This window comes from Pteronotus mesoamericanus, unplaced genomic scaffold (assembly GCF_021234165.1).
Source record: "Pteronotus mesoamericanus isolate MK-2021 breed Mesoamerican mustached bat unplaced genomic scaffold, CSHL_Meso_final scaffold_232, whole genome shotgun sequence".
NCBI classification, from domain to species: Eukaryota; Metazoa; Chordata; class Mammalia; order Chiroptera; family Mormoopidae; genus Pteronotus; species Pteronotus mesoamericanus.
Genome location: NW_026555311.1, coordinates 18,213,172 through 18,228,061, shown reverse-complemented (window position 1 = coordinate 18,228,061; position 14,890 = coordinate 18,213,172). Strand labels below are relative to the sequence as shown.

Genomic DNA, 14,890 nt, shown 5'->3' with positions numbered 1-14,890 from the left:
TTTGAAAGTAAAAGGTGATGATCTTTTTATTTTGTTATTCTGTAATAATTAGTAAAGTTTGATTTTTTTAAAGAAAACTGATGTTATTGCTATTTTTTAATTTTGCACATTTTATTTGTCATGTATTCTAAATTTTCTGAACCACAGTAGTTTGTGTCATAAAATATATAATTACATTTATGAAATTTTTTTAATATACTAATCTTTTAAAATGTAATTAATGCATGTGGTAGATTTTTATGTACATATGCTATGTGTTAAAAATGTTTTCTAGCCCTGGCTGGTGTGGCTCAGTGGATTGAGTGCTGGCCAGCAAGCCAAAGGGCTGCTGGTTCAATTCCCAGTCAGGGCACATACCTGGGTTGCAGGCCACACCCCTGGTAGGGGGCGCATGAGAGGCAGCCACACATTGATGTTTCTCTCCCTCACTTCTTCCCTCCCTTCCCCTCTCTCTAAAAATAAATAAATCAAATATTTTAAAAAATATTTTTCCAGCTATTTTTAATGTGGAGAGGTTGACTTACTCTGTTTACTCCCACTTTAAATGGAAGCATTCAAAAATTACATGGCTTAAATTGTGAGCTCCTGTAAATATTCAACCTGAGATCAGATGAGTACCTGATTGGCCTGTGATACCATAACTCTAAAGAACCTTCTAAGTTTCAGCGTTTTCTGACTAATTTGATGGTTATTTAAATATTTAAACCAACAGAACTAATTTTTATTGCATCTTGTGAAAACAGTTTTGACATTTAATTATTAGTCAGCCTATTTTTTTCCTATAAGATTTTTGTTTTTTAAATATGTAATGGACTCAATCCTGGGATTTTAAGGACATGTTGCCCCTCTTTTCTCTGACTGGTTATCTTAGTTCATGTCACTGCCCTCGTGAGACCTTATGAAAAGGCAAAAAGGAGAGATTCAGTTGTCAGACTTACAAAGTTTTTTGTGAATTTAAAATTTCAGACAGTGTTTCTGTTGAACTTTCAATCCATAAAGAATGTTAGGATTCATTTATAATCTATGCTTTTTCAACAAAAGAAGTGGTTAGACTCCAAAATTAATGTAAAATAACCATTCTGTGGTTTCTGCTGTTGTTAATACTCTTTAAATGAAAACAAACATCTAGGAAAAAAACTAAAGTTTTGGTTTTTGTATACATAGGATCTATGCATTTTATTTTGTTTGTAAACCTAGTAACTATTAAACATCATGTTGTTTTTCATAAATTGTTATTACATTGCTAGAAGAGTTTCATGCTCCTTTAAGTGTCCAGATGTAAAAAAAAAAGATACTGCCCTCTTTATTATGGTAAACTGTAAATAATGTCTTGGGTGGTTTTACTACAAAGATCTTTTGTGATTTGCATCTTGTTGTGAAATTCCAATGAAAGGAAGACTCCATTGTTCTTTTGCTTGTTATAATAACCTTATAAGCTAAAAAAGAAATTTGAGAGTACGAATGGAAAGTCTGTTTGAGAGTACACATGGAAAGTTATGCAGCTGCACAGAGTATAATTCTGTATAGCAGTAACCAAATGTTAACATCTATTCTGGCCTCTCATTAGGTTAATCAACTATTCAGTTAGTGCTTGCCCAAGCTAACTAAATTAATTATTGGAAAATTCATTTGCTGCTAAAAATGTTTGGAGGTCCTTACTAAGTTATGCTCATAGAGGCCAAATATCCTTTGCTAGCATCTTCTTTCTCTATAAGTAAAACAATCTCGTGGTTTGTATTCTAAAATTATTGCTTATTTACTTACTTACAATGGTTACGTTTCTTGGATTTTGCACTTGATGACTTATCCTCAGGTTTGTGTAATGGAAGGGGAGTCAAACTACTTCTGGCATTATTAAACATAACATGTGCCTTAATACTGGGTAAATAGCCTCTAAATTATTAGAAACTTTGCTAATCATTTAGTTACTGTTCTTGACTATAGCCAGTATATTGTAATACATAAGAACTGTTGGCCTTAGCTCTATCCTAGTAAGTAATTTACTTTAGCTTTGAAATTCCTCATCTGAAAAATCAGGATAATGATCGTTGCTACTTTGGTTGTTTTTCATGATTGTATGAGATAATTGCTCTAAATAAATTATTGCTACTATTAGTCCATGCTAACCAAAGGAACAGTAATAATACAGAAAGCATATATTAAAAATAATTAATTTGAATTTGGAAATAGTTAAGCCTGTACATGGATTATTGTCCTGCTTTCCTTGCTCTCTCCTTTTCACAGTCATTACTAATGACCTTTCATGCCAGGCACAGTGTTGACACAGAGACACAAATGGAACAGAGTCATTACCCTCACTGAAATCACAGTTTAATGGAAGAACTTACAGAGTTTAGTTTTACCATAACAAATAAACTTGCAAAAGCAGTTAAGAATATGAATACAAAATAAATACTCGGTGACTAGTTCAACTAGATTTTATTCAGTATCTTGACAAAGAGGCCAGTATCCCATGATGGATTCATGAATGTTAGGGGAAAAGGCAGATACTGTTGGAAACGATTCACATGAGATGTTTCAGGAACCACTCAAGGATCAAAAAGTCATGTTTATTATCCTATGCTCTTTTGGATAGGGAATAGCTTTTTAATGCAAAGGTTAAACACGAGTGCATTAGTAAACATGATTGTTGTTTGTCTTTCCTCATTCAAGTGGGTAGAGAACTAATGTATGTACGGGTATAATTGGATCTTGCAGCATTTGAGTTCCATTAAACTAATTAATAGAATATGAATAGTCAAAATCATGAGTTATAAAAATGTAAATCCTGATGGTTTAGTATAGTAAGGTATATAATATAAATTCCATTAATAAGTTTACAAGTTTATAAAATTTGTCTTTTTTTTCTATTTTCTCTCTTTTTTTCACCTAGAGCATCTGCTACATCCAAGCCTGAACCAGTTCCTGTTCAAAAGGTGTGTCTCCAATCTAGTATCACCAGAGTACCATATAATAGCCCCTCTTGAACTGCTGTCATTTCTATTCCTTTCTCAGGCCAAATGGACAATTTATATTTTCAATAGTTTTCCTCACAGTTCTTTCCTTTAAAGATGACAGGGGAAAACGGAAGTCAACACATACAGAATTCCCATCTCTCTAACTATAGTTACATTTTAAAACATTATTCTAGTGCCATATATTATCAATAACATGTCCAATTTTTACATTTAATTTGCCTGTTTTTATTCAGATATTCTAAAAAGAATAAGTGGTTACTAAAAATGAATGTCACAAGTCTTTAATTGCATTTTATTCATAATATTAATAAGTTTTAAATTACATTTTCCAAGTATTCTTGGATTAGCTTATTGGCAAATGCCTTTTTCCTCTCATATATACCCTCAAATTGTCCCAAACCATTATTCATATACATCTGCTATATGCTGTTGGGGGTTTCTTTTTAATTTTACTTGTGCCTTTCTATCAAATTACTTATTATATTGACTTGCTGAGGTATTCAGCTATTATTCCCCCCTCTGTTAGCTTTATTATTTTTACAAGATTAATTTAGATTATCTTTGTTTTCTTAAAACATTCCTGTTGTATGATTGTTTAAAAATTTCATTGTTTTTATTTCAGGATGGTAGAGTGAATAGGGATTTCTTTTTAAATTTTTAAAAAATTTTACACTTGCTTTGGAAGAAGGATTTGTAAGCACAAATTCTGTTAATTTTAGGAGGAATTGATCTTCCTTACTAGTTATTTTTTTCTTTGGCCCATAGCAGTAAAAAAAAAATCTAAGATCATTTTTTGTTCCCTATGTAACTATTAAATATTTATTTTGGGAAAGAATTTTTTTTCTTTTTATCTCCTGAATGATATCTCAAAACATCCTGGAGAGAGAAACTGGTGGACTAAAGGAAAAGGATTGATTTTTTGTTTTGTTCATTTGTTTGCTTTTTTGTTGATTTTTAAAAAGCAGCTTCTTTAGAAACAATTTCTTGATTCAAAATAATTAATTAGAATGTGCACATTTCTGAGTTAGATGTTGAAAACAATCTTACCCCCCTTTTTTTTAAATGAAGAGTTAGAAATATGCTGCTGCTTCTGCATGAATCAAATGATTATACTCTGGAAGTAATTAAACATGTTTGAAAGAGGAAATTATAATTGAGAGTCTGGATATTTTAAAATAAACATTTTGGTTAGCAGTGTATTATTTATTATGAGGTATTTAAAATTTTTTCCTTTGGAATACATCTAAATTGACATTTATGATGGCCTTTAGGCTTTTTGATAGCTTTCCTGCTCTATTTTCTGAATATTTTGAAACTGCTTTCATTTTTATTAAAAAAATATATTCAGTGTGTGCATCTGTGTTATGCATGTTGAGAAGAGTTAGCATGCATGTTATGCTATATCAACTTAATTGTTTTTATCTGGAAACATGTACAGTTTGAGCTGCTAACATGATTGTGTTTGTCTTTTTAAAAACTGAGCTGTGTTCTTTTTCAGTGAATCTATTTTGCATGTATTTGGTGTGTTTTTGTGTATGTTTATTTTTATTTTACATAGGGAGAACCTAAAGAAGTAGTTAAACCTGTGCCCATTACATCTCCTGCTGTGTCCAAAATCACTTCCACAACCAACCTGGCCTACAATAAGGCACCACGACCCTTTGGTTCTGTGTCTTCACCAAAAGTCACATCCATTCCATCACCATCGTCTGCCTTCACCCCAGCCCATGCAACCACTTCATCACATGCTTCCCCTCCACCTGTGGCTGCTGTCGCTCCTCCCCTATTTGCTGCACCTGGACTGCATGCTAATGCCAATCTTAGTGCTGACCAGCGTTCACCTGCACTGAGCGCTGGTAAACCTGCAGTTAATGTCCCACGGCAGCCCACAGTCACCAGCGTGTGTTCCGAGACTGCTCAGGAGCTAGCAGAGGGACAGAGAAGAGGATCCCAGGGTGACAGTAAACAGCAAAATGGGTAGGTGGCCAAGGGTGCTTTCTGCTCTTATCAAAACTCTTCTTTCAGGCAATTTCCAGGAAACAATCTAAGTTCCCCCCAAAGCAGCTATTCTTTGAAGGAAGGGAAATGAGGTTTTATTTGCTTCATTAGCATGTAGCTTTATTTTCTATACATACAGCACTTCGTGCAAGGCAATTATAGGTTAATCAAAACCTAATTATGCATTTTGACATGTTATGAATCATGTAACATATGCTATAACTCTTTTTCTCCAAGTCCTAGCACAACATTGAGCAGCTGGCACTTATAATGCAAGGAAAATCTTACATCTTTCTTCCTTAATTTTTCCATCCCTTTATTAGCCACCAGAAGTTTAAACAGACAAGTTTAAAAGTTTATACAGTTGTGTCAGTTTATCAGTTTATGTATCATGTCCTAAGGAGAGAGGAAATGAGTTTGTTAGAAGCTTTTTTTTCTAGGAGTTAGTCTTACAAAGACAGAAAACAAATTTAGTTTTCACTCATGTCTATGTAAGATGCATTGGCTTAGGTTAAATAGCTAGCGACATTGTTTTCAGGTAAGGTTATGCTCGAATTTAGTCTCTAAAGGCAAACAATAATGACAGAACAATAATGTCAAGGGCTGCTTATAAACATCAGAAGCAAATTAGAGAATATTGTCATTGTGAAAATGTTTCTAAAATGAATAGTTTTAAAGCAATGGACACTAAATATATAATGTTACAAGTTTTTAAAAAATCTATTCCTTATAATTTTTCCCTTTTGAAGTCTTTTATTTATAGATGGTCATTTTATTCTTTTTTGAATTCAGTGATCATATTTAATACCCAAGTCATTTTTATAAACTCATTTTGACAAGATTTATTGTGACAAAAAGTGTACTTTAAAAAGGAAAACAAAGGGAAATAATCTGCATGCATGATGGTTTTTACCAATGCCAGTTCCCAAGAAAATATAATTAAAAGAATTGTGTGGCTAGGTTCTTTCTGAGATAATCCCTTCCGAATGGTAATTCATGTAATGAAGGGACTGTGCTTGGGTAGCACTGTTGCCATGGCAACTGTGGGGCTTTGAAAAAGATGTGGCAGGGTTCCAGGCTGCTGCTGAGAGAAAGTGCAGGAGGAGGTCTGGAGGAACAGCTACTGGTCCTCACATAATGGTTTTGTGGTTGTGGGTGGTTTTTTAAAGTTTTGCTGTAGATATTGAGGAAAATTAGTGTCCTTCAAAGAATGTTATTTCTTTTTCATGTGAGGGAGAAAAATAGTATGTAGTGTTGAATTGTGTTTGGTTGTTTGTTTTTTTTTTTTTAATATATATCTAGTTTAAGACAGTTGATTTTAAAGTAATCAAAGTGGATATTCTGAAAAGACAGATACTGCCTATCAAATGCTAGCCCCACAGAAAACTAAAAGCAGAAGTTTACTGTGTTTATTAAATTGCTGGTTCAGTAAAAGGAAAGTCCATTGAAGGAAGTGTTTACACTAAAATCTTTTCTCCTTATTAATACTTCTTGAAATTTTACATGACAGTCTTCTTAATGGAAAACTGTAGAGGTAAGAGCAAATTGAGGTTATGGAAAAGTACATTTAAAGTACGTAAAAACACCAAGTTAGAATTTTGTGTTCTATAAGCATAGCTTTGATGATTAAACTTGAAATGACTTAAAGTATATTATTTTCAAACTGAAACTGTAGGCTGTGGTATAGTTATAATAGGACCTTCATGGTGGCTTCTTTATCAATCACCATGTGGTTATTGAACATGTGCCTGGTGTCCAGCACTGTGCAAGATTCAGGAGGAAAGACATTATTATGTATTTTGCATCATTAACAAGCAGATTACTGCTTTGCATTTGCAAACTGGGTGTATTTAAAAATAGCTTGATTTCAAATGTCCAGATGATAGGGCAGTGAAAATTTGATTACTCTGAAAATAAAGTGTGGTGCCTCTGAAATTTTAAAACAAATTTACAGTGCCCTTCCTCTTATTACATTAGATTAGAGAAAGAAAAAATAAATCATACACTGTACTTGTCAGGAAGTGTCATTTGAAGATTAGGTGTTTTGTGTTATTGATCAATGCATTTCCTGCATCAGGTGCCAAACTTTTTTTATTTTATTTTAATCTCTGTCAGACATTTCACTAATTACATGATTATTAAATTTCCTGTATTTTTATGATGTTTCAAAAGATCTGGAACAAAGCATTTTTCAAAGTTTACAGTTTTTACTTTCTATTAATTACTTTTTATTTAAAAGATAATATATGCCAGTAGCCAAAAATTTAAGATTTCAGAAGGATGTAAAGTTAAATGCATGTTATCTTTTTCCTCAAAGCAAGATATTTCAATTTTTAAGTGATTTGAAGTAACTTGTTAATTTGCCAGTTTGCTAGACATCCCATCCATATTTATATAGTATTAGCAAACTTAAGACACAAGTACTTACTAATTACGGAGAAATAATTACTCATCCTATCTAATAGTATTAGATCTATGATTATGTTGATAGCTTCAGAATATTTCTTAATAATATGATATAAGCATTCCTGCTTCATGTAAATAATAATGAACAAGGCACTTTAAGAAATTTTTTCTTTCTTTAATATATAAAAATTATTGGTCTCGGCTTGCTACTTTTGTACCACTCTCCTTACTGTTCTTAGAGCAAAATGGCACTTTATATTCCAAACTGGAAGAGAAGCTATTTTGCATCAAGTAGTTTAAATGATTTACTTTTTCCCTTTCCATACACCCTTGCATTATAATGTGCCACTGCTTTCAAGAGGTAAGTCTTTTCATGTAACCTCTATTAATTTCAATTTTGTTGGACTGCAATTTTTTTCTAACAGTTCCTATGTGGTATTTTGAAGAACCTGGCCTTGGAAGATACAAAATATAATGATATGGTAGTAATATTTTAAAATGCTTTTCTCTTTGCAGAAAACACAAGTGACAAAGTTAGTATCCACATTACTGGAGAGAAAATATGGTGATTTATATATGAGTAAACAGCATGAATGCCGAATTTTTGCAAAATTAAGTTAAATTTTGCAAAATAGCTATAATTTAGAATAACCACATTTAGTATTTTCAATAAGTTTGATTTGCATTGCTATGTGGTGGTGAATTGCTTTATGATAATAAATATTAGTGTTTGACTTGTGTTATAAAATGTATGTGGGATTTGCTGTGTAATGGATTAAAAGAGGTAATGCTTTGGGGAATGCAATGTAATGTGTACCAGTCTAGACTGCTAAAAGACAAAGTAAAGGTAGATCGGAAAACAAACAAATATACCACTGATGATTGGCATATGTAAAACTGACTTGATTTACAAATTCATAAAACAAGTGCTTTTCATGTAAAGTCTCTAATAACATTTTTGCTTTTTCAAACAATGTTGCTGGAAGGTGTAGACCTCTATATGTGCAGTTGTGTATCACTGGATGATAGAAAGTCTATACACCTTTGAAATTAGTTAAGAGAGATAGTTATCAACTTCTTGTATGTCATAGGTAGTTGGCATAGACAATGGGAATCACTGAAGTATAACTTAAAAACCTTGCTGTTTTATTGGTTGGTATTGACAGTAAACTGGCTGGTGAATACTAACTTTTTAAAATCACATTAGATAAGAATTTAAAGTAATTTTGTTTTAATCAAGTTATGACAATTCTGAGCTTGTGCTGAAATTTCTTTATAATTACTCTAACAGTAAAATTGGAAATAGGAAATATCTATCCTAGACACACTAGTTCACTATTGAGTTATTAGAACAAAGCTATTTTATTGTTACTGTGGTCTCGTTAACCGAGTAGTTTCATATTATATACACTAGGAATATTGCACACCAATGTACTAGGGAAAAATTCCCAACCCTGATTTATTATTTGTCTATTTAAAGTTAAATTCTTATACACAAAGACTTTGACTAGTTCCTAGATTCCAGTGAAACAATTTGACTTGTAAAGAGGTAAATGGGACTTGGAAAAATAAATTTCAGCATTTAGGTTAAATATGTATTTAAGATTGAGATTGACATTTATTTATTAGGTATTACTATGCATTGTGCTACGTGATTCTAAATGCGTTATGTGATTTAATTTTCATTTAAACTGAATACTGAGAAGTTACTTAATTTTCTCAAATCAGGCAGCTTTTAAGTGATGGAACTAAGATGGGAGCCTACGTTTTTGGAGTCAGCTTTTGGTGTGCCTTCCTCTGTATCTCCTGTTTGTGAATTGGGCTTATTTCTGTTACTTTGAATTAATATTTGTTTTTAATGAGTGTAGACTTGAGGATAAATTGAGTGAATTGAGGCTATATGAGCACATAATGTGTATAAGCTGCAGCGGGGTTTAATAGTACTTTTTTTACATTGAGCAGTTGAGATCTCAATCTGTCCTAACAACCCTGTGTTTGTATAGTTTTCAGTGCCTTCAAATCGATATGTTAAACATCCTCTTGCAACAAGTCTGAAAGAAAAACTGTAATTCATTTCACTGTTGAAGAAAAAGAGGCTTCTTTCTGTAGATTGCAACTTGCCCAGGGCAGAGGGGAAGTGGGCAAAATAGACAGGGTAAAAGGCCAGGTCATTTGACTGTCACATTGGTATATATGCCACTGTGGTGTATGATGGGCTGTTCCAGTTGGGCAGATTTTCTAAAATGCATAAAAATACTTGTCATATTCCAATTGGTATCTTTATGTTGAAATCAATCAACCCTCCATTTGCTGCATCTCACTGAACATCCCTCCCCAAACTGTAAATGTTTAAATATGCATCTAAAATTCTATTCTGCTGAGGAAGGTTATTTTGAAAAACTATTTTCCTACTACTTAAAACAGCAAGGCAGAGGAAGGCATGCTTTACCCTGTGGCTAGATGAAGAGTTAGTATTGGTGAACTATTGAGATCAACTTAACTACTGTGTCCCACCCCCATTCAGTGAAACTCAGCCTTCTAGTGAGTTCATGAAACTTTGATGTTTGGAAATATAGCCACACTACACAGTCTTAGTATTAAATCTGATAGGGAGTTTTTCTCACTATGTTATAACGAATTAGAGTTTTTATTTTATCTTCTCTCTCCTTAAAGGAATGTGAATATACGGTTGACCTTTAAACAACATGAATTTGAAATGCATAGATCACTTACATGCAGAATTTTTTCAATAAATATACAGTTGACTCTCCTTATCCTTGTGTTTTTGCATCTGGGCTCAGCTGACTGCGGATTGAAAACAGTGTTTTTGATCCACAGTTGGGAACCACAGGTGTGAAGGGACTGCTTTATGCTTTGGTCCACACTACTTTATATAAGGAACTTGAACATCTGTGGATTTTGATATCCAAGGGGGTCCTGGAACCAATCCCTGGACGATGCCAAGGAACAACATAATTTGGGGAAAGTCAAAAGTTATACATGGGTTTTCAACTGCAGGGAGGTCAGCATACCTAACCCCCACTCTTTTAATGGGTTAATTATATTTTTTAATGATTCTATATTTAATAGGCTATGTGAGTGAGTTATGTTTTGAGGTTTTCCCCCTTTAGATGTTATTAACTTAGTTCCTTTATTATCAGACAAGCCTTTCTGGGTTAATTAGGTCAGTGATAATACAGAACTATGGGGTTTGTACTAATCAGTTCTAAACTTACTGATATTTGCTTGTGAATGAGGGCAGTGGTAGTGATGGACAGGGGAGTGTATGAAGATTAAATAATAGCCCATTATTTATGACCCTCTGTGCTTCCTGTATTTTTCATCATAATCGCTACTTTTAAAAAAATAAAATTTTCAAGTAGTGTGTCATTTCTTCATAATACATGCTTCAGGATAATTTATGTGCAATTACACTTGCTATTACTATATACTACTCATGTTATGTAAGTTATTTTTCTCTTATTCCCTGGTTTGAAAAATAATTCTAAAACAATTTGTTTCTACATGTTACATGCAATAATTATTCAATCTGTGCTTTTTGTTAGGAATTTGGATTCATGCTAAAATGAATTTAAAACAATCTAGACATTTTTTAAAATAACGGATCTTTCTCTCTTGGTATTAGTATCTTGAGACTTGAACTAACATTGATATATAAAGTATTTTGTAATGTTTTTGGAAACAAAAATGCAGATAAAACAGTTGTCCAAATAATAACACTGTAACAAAATTTTGACTAACACTTGTTCATTTTTGTATGTCTGTACTTACATTATTATTTTGAAGCATGATGTTTGTATAACATCTTGATGTAAATTCATTGTTTTAAATTTATTTCATTTTTATCTTTTCTTCTTCTTCTTCTTTGTTTTGGCCTCTTCTTTGTGTGTTTTACATCATCCTGGGAACATCAATGTCTTCTCTACTCTATCATGTTCTGTGTGTGTGTGTGTGTGTGTATTATTTCTCTTTCAGTAACCCTGGCCCCGTGTAAGTACCTAATTAATAGTAGTTCTTGTAATTTTCATCATTATCCTCTATAGCTCTTTATCTTGCTTTCAACTTACCACCACCAGAAAATTTTGTTAGCATCTTCTCATTGCAAGAATTTTCAAATATGTTACGGAACTCAAGAAACATGTTTTTCATGATAGAGAACTTTGTATGAATCAGTGAATGTGTTTAGAGTATCTATGCCTTTGCAGGGGAAAAACTTAATAAGCTAAACCGTATGGAGACAGGTAAGTATTATACATGGTATATATTGGCACTAGAGATGTAGTTTGGGCCTCCCTTGTTTAGTATTCTTTAAAATTTTAAATAAGCTTGCTAATTTTTAATGTCTGTATTTTGAAATAAATTATTTGTTCCTAGTTATGTTTATAGTCTATCCCACATATATTTTTTAAAGTAAAATCATTGCGATTATTCTCTTTTTTAATTTTAGTCATCAGAGTCTATAGAGTTGCAAAGCCAGAAAACACTAAGTAACTGTTTAGAAACATCAAATCATTTAGCACAAGACCTTTGCTGTGGTAATGTCAGAGTCTAAGGTGTGCTATTACTTCTTGCAAGTGTGTTGTAACTAAAAATCAATGTGGTGTTATTTTTTCATTCTTGGTTTCTTAATTTGACACCATTGTTTTGTACTTTTATAGATCAGACATTTTATAGATTATAAAATAGTCTTATACCTCAAATTGGCACCATTTAAGAGTAAAACTACAATCACTAATTATAGAGAAATTTAAAACTATAAGTTTAATAGCCAAAATAAAGTTATTCAAACAATTGCATGAGATAAATTATTATCGACTTAGGAATTTATATCTGTCAAAGATGTGGTTACAAAATAATATATGCCTATTATTTTATAATTTTAAAAAATTTTGTTTTAGAATGAATTAGGTTTTGTTCAATATTAGTAAAAGGTGTTTTAGATATTTCATTTCTGGAATATTATAGTTTTACCAAAAACTATAATAATATTACTAATTTTGTATAATAAATGCTTTTGATTCTGTTTCTTATATATGCAGATGACCCCTAGTCTTAGAATATGAATGGCAAATAATTTTCTGGTAATAAAAGAAAACATTATGAGACCAATACTATTAGCTACTGTGGAAAACATATTACATACACTTTTTATCTTATTCATTCCTCAAAACAGCCCATTAAAGCAGATGCAATCCCCATTTCTCAGATGGGAAAAGTCTAGCTTGCAGAGATAAATGACCTGCATAAAACACGCTGAGTGGAGGACGTGGTGCCTGAGCTTTTATGTGCCTGACTCTCAAGCCAGTGTTAATGTTAATTCTGTCATGCCCTTCACTGGACAAAAACTATTCTGGCGTACTGTGACAGTTTTGATAGTGGAACTGTTAAAATGACAATGGTCATGTGGAGTTCTTATAGCACTGTGATTTACTAGCAGTGACTTAACCTAGCAGGTGTTCTTGCTCACGTCTGATACTCTTAGAGCACTTTCTCTACTTGGACCTTGTGCCAGTAGTCTGCTAGTCCAGACTCAGGTTCCTTTTTCTCTTCTGATATTAAACTCTAGCCTCCAAAAGTTTGCATTTATCCTGTTTTGGGAGAGACAGGAGAGATGGAAGGAATATTTATTACGTTCACTAGATTTCAGGTTAAAGTTTTAAAATAGTATACTCTATAAATCCCCCAACATTTATGTTTTATTAAGAGAAAAAATGAATGTTCTTAGCAAACTCTGTAGTTTATTTATCCCTTTCACATATATTATTTCATATAATCTTTAGAACAATGTGACTTTGTATGTAATATTCTTGTCTTATGAAAAAGCTGAGGCTTAGTGAGATTGACTGGTCCAAAATCACACATCTGAAAATCATAGAGCCAATATTTACATCTTGGTCTTCTGATAAATATTTCATTGGTTTCTGATACACCATTGTTCTTTTTCATTATATGCTGATTCTGCACACAATTTTATTAAGGATGAGGGCTATCTATCAGCGCATGTGAATGAAAAGGAACTCTGTTCCTTTTCAAAGTTGTGTGTGGAATTGCTGGTTTAGCCTGTACCAAACCATTCTTGGTTCCTGGGCCTAGTGAAGACTTGATCATTTAATTTTGTCAAAATTAATATATTTTAGCAGCATATCGATGTTTGGTAGTGATTGTGAATGTAGTTCATATCTATGTTTTGTTAGGCATTAGATGAAAAATACAGGTACATAATTTCAAATTGTTTTATTTTAACTTCTGTGGACTTTTTAATTTCCCCTTGTTTCCTTCTTTTCTTAATCTTTTCTTTTCCTTTTCTTCATGTTGGAAAACTCTTCTGCTGCCTTCTTCTGTCACTTAAAAAGGAAAATCCCACCTAAACGGTAACCTTTCTGTTGAATAGATATACTATTATTTTATATTAGCATATACATACCCTCTTTTCCCTAATTTTTTAAAAAAACGTAGCCTACATTATTTTAGAAGAATGCTCTCTTTAAAAAATGAAGCTGTGTATGCTTGCAAAAGCAAAATATATTAAAGGAACACAGGATTAGATGTATGCCTTTTCAATAATTTGGCAGTGGGTATTTATCCTTAAAATAATTTTTTTTTCCTTCCTAATTCTAGCCCACCGAGAAAACACATTGTGGAGCGCAATACAGAGTTTTATCACATACCTACTCACAGTGATGCCAGCAAGAAGAGACTGATTGAGGATACTGAAGACTGGCGTCCGAGGACTGGCACAACTCAGTCTCGCTCTTTCCGAATCCTGGCCCAAATCACTGGGACTGAGCATTGTAAGTGATTGTCTAGGGACGCTAACCGATGAATGTTCTGTGCCACAGAGAAGTAGCGTTTAGACAGATAGACAATTATTGGAAAACAGTAATATTCCTGAGACAGTTTGCCTTTAAATTATGCCATGCATAATATGGGTATTGTAAGTAAGAAACTACCCCAGGGAAGTTAAATTGAAAAGTATAAAAGCAGTAGTAACAGTAGTACTGATTGTAGTATACAGCCAGTGACTAGACGATAATGGAATATTTTAGTGGCTCTGTGCAGCTTGATCACTTGGTATTGATTGGTGCATGTAATTGCTTTAGTCAGCGATTTTCAACCTTTTTTTTTTTTTATCTCATGACACACTTAAAATAATTACTAAAATTCTGTGGCACACCAAAAAATACATTTTTTGCTTATCTGACCAAAAAAAAAGTTTAATTTTGATTGATTTACACTGACAGTTATTGTTCTGTTGGCTGTTGTCATTTTTTTATTAGACAATTTAAAGGAAAAGAGGTCAGTGCTCCTGACTAAGTAGTCAGGTATTGCATGTTTTAAAAATTCTTATGACACACTGGTTGAAAATCGCTGGGTTAAGTGACTTCAAAGTTTAAAAAACAAACTAATATTGGATATCACTTATTATATTTCAGTGAAAGAATCTGAAACTGATAATACAAAGAAGGCAAAGTAAGTTGTCCTTTTTT

The 14,890-nt window shown here is 32.6% G+C and overlaps 1 protein-coding gene across 9 annotated transcripts in view; it reads left to right on the top strand.

Moving 5' to 3' along the window:
- Positions 1–14,890, top strand: part of PDLIM5 (PDZ and LIM domain 5) — a 187,441-nt gene that overhangs the window by 103,757 nt on the left and 68,794 nt on the right. For 2 of the 9 annotated variants that reach the window (XM_054591724.1, XM_054591726.1), the window contains exons 4-9: positions 2,894–2,936; positions 7,899–7,915; positions 11,379–11,393; positions 13,757–13,774; positions 14,022–14,194; positions 14,837–14,873. In XM_054591724.1, the coding sequence (XP_054447699.1) occupies positions 2,894–2,936; positions 7,899–7,915; positions 11,379–11,393; positions 13,757–13,774; positions 14,022–14,194; positions 14,837–14,873 (303 nt within the window). Of the gene's footprint in view, positions 1–2,893; positions 2,937–4,536; positions 4,956–7,898; positions 7,916–11,378; positions 11,394–13,756; positions 13,775–14,021; positions 14,195–14,836; positions 14,874–14,890 lie in introns of all 9 variants that reach the window. The other 7 variants (XM_054591721.1, XM_054591725.1, XM_054591720.1 and 4 more) reach the window with 6 other exon arrangements.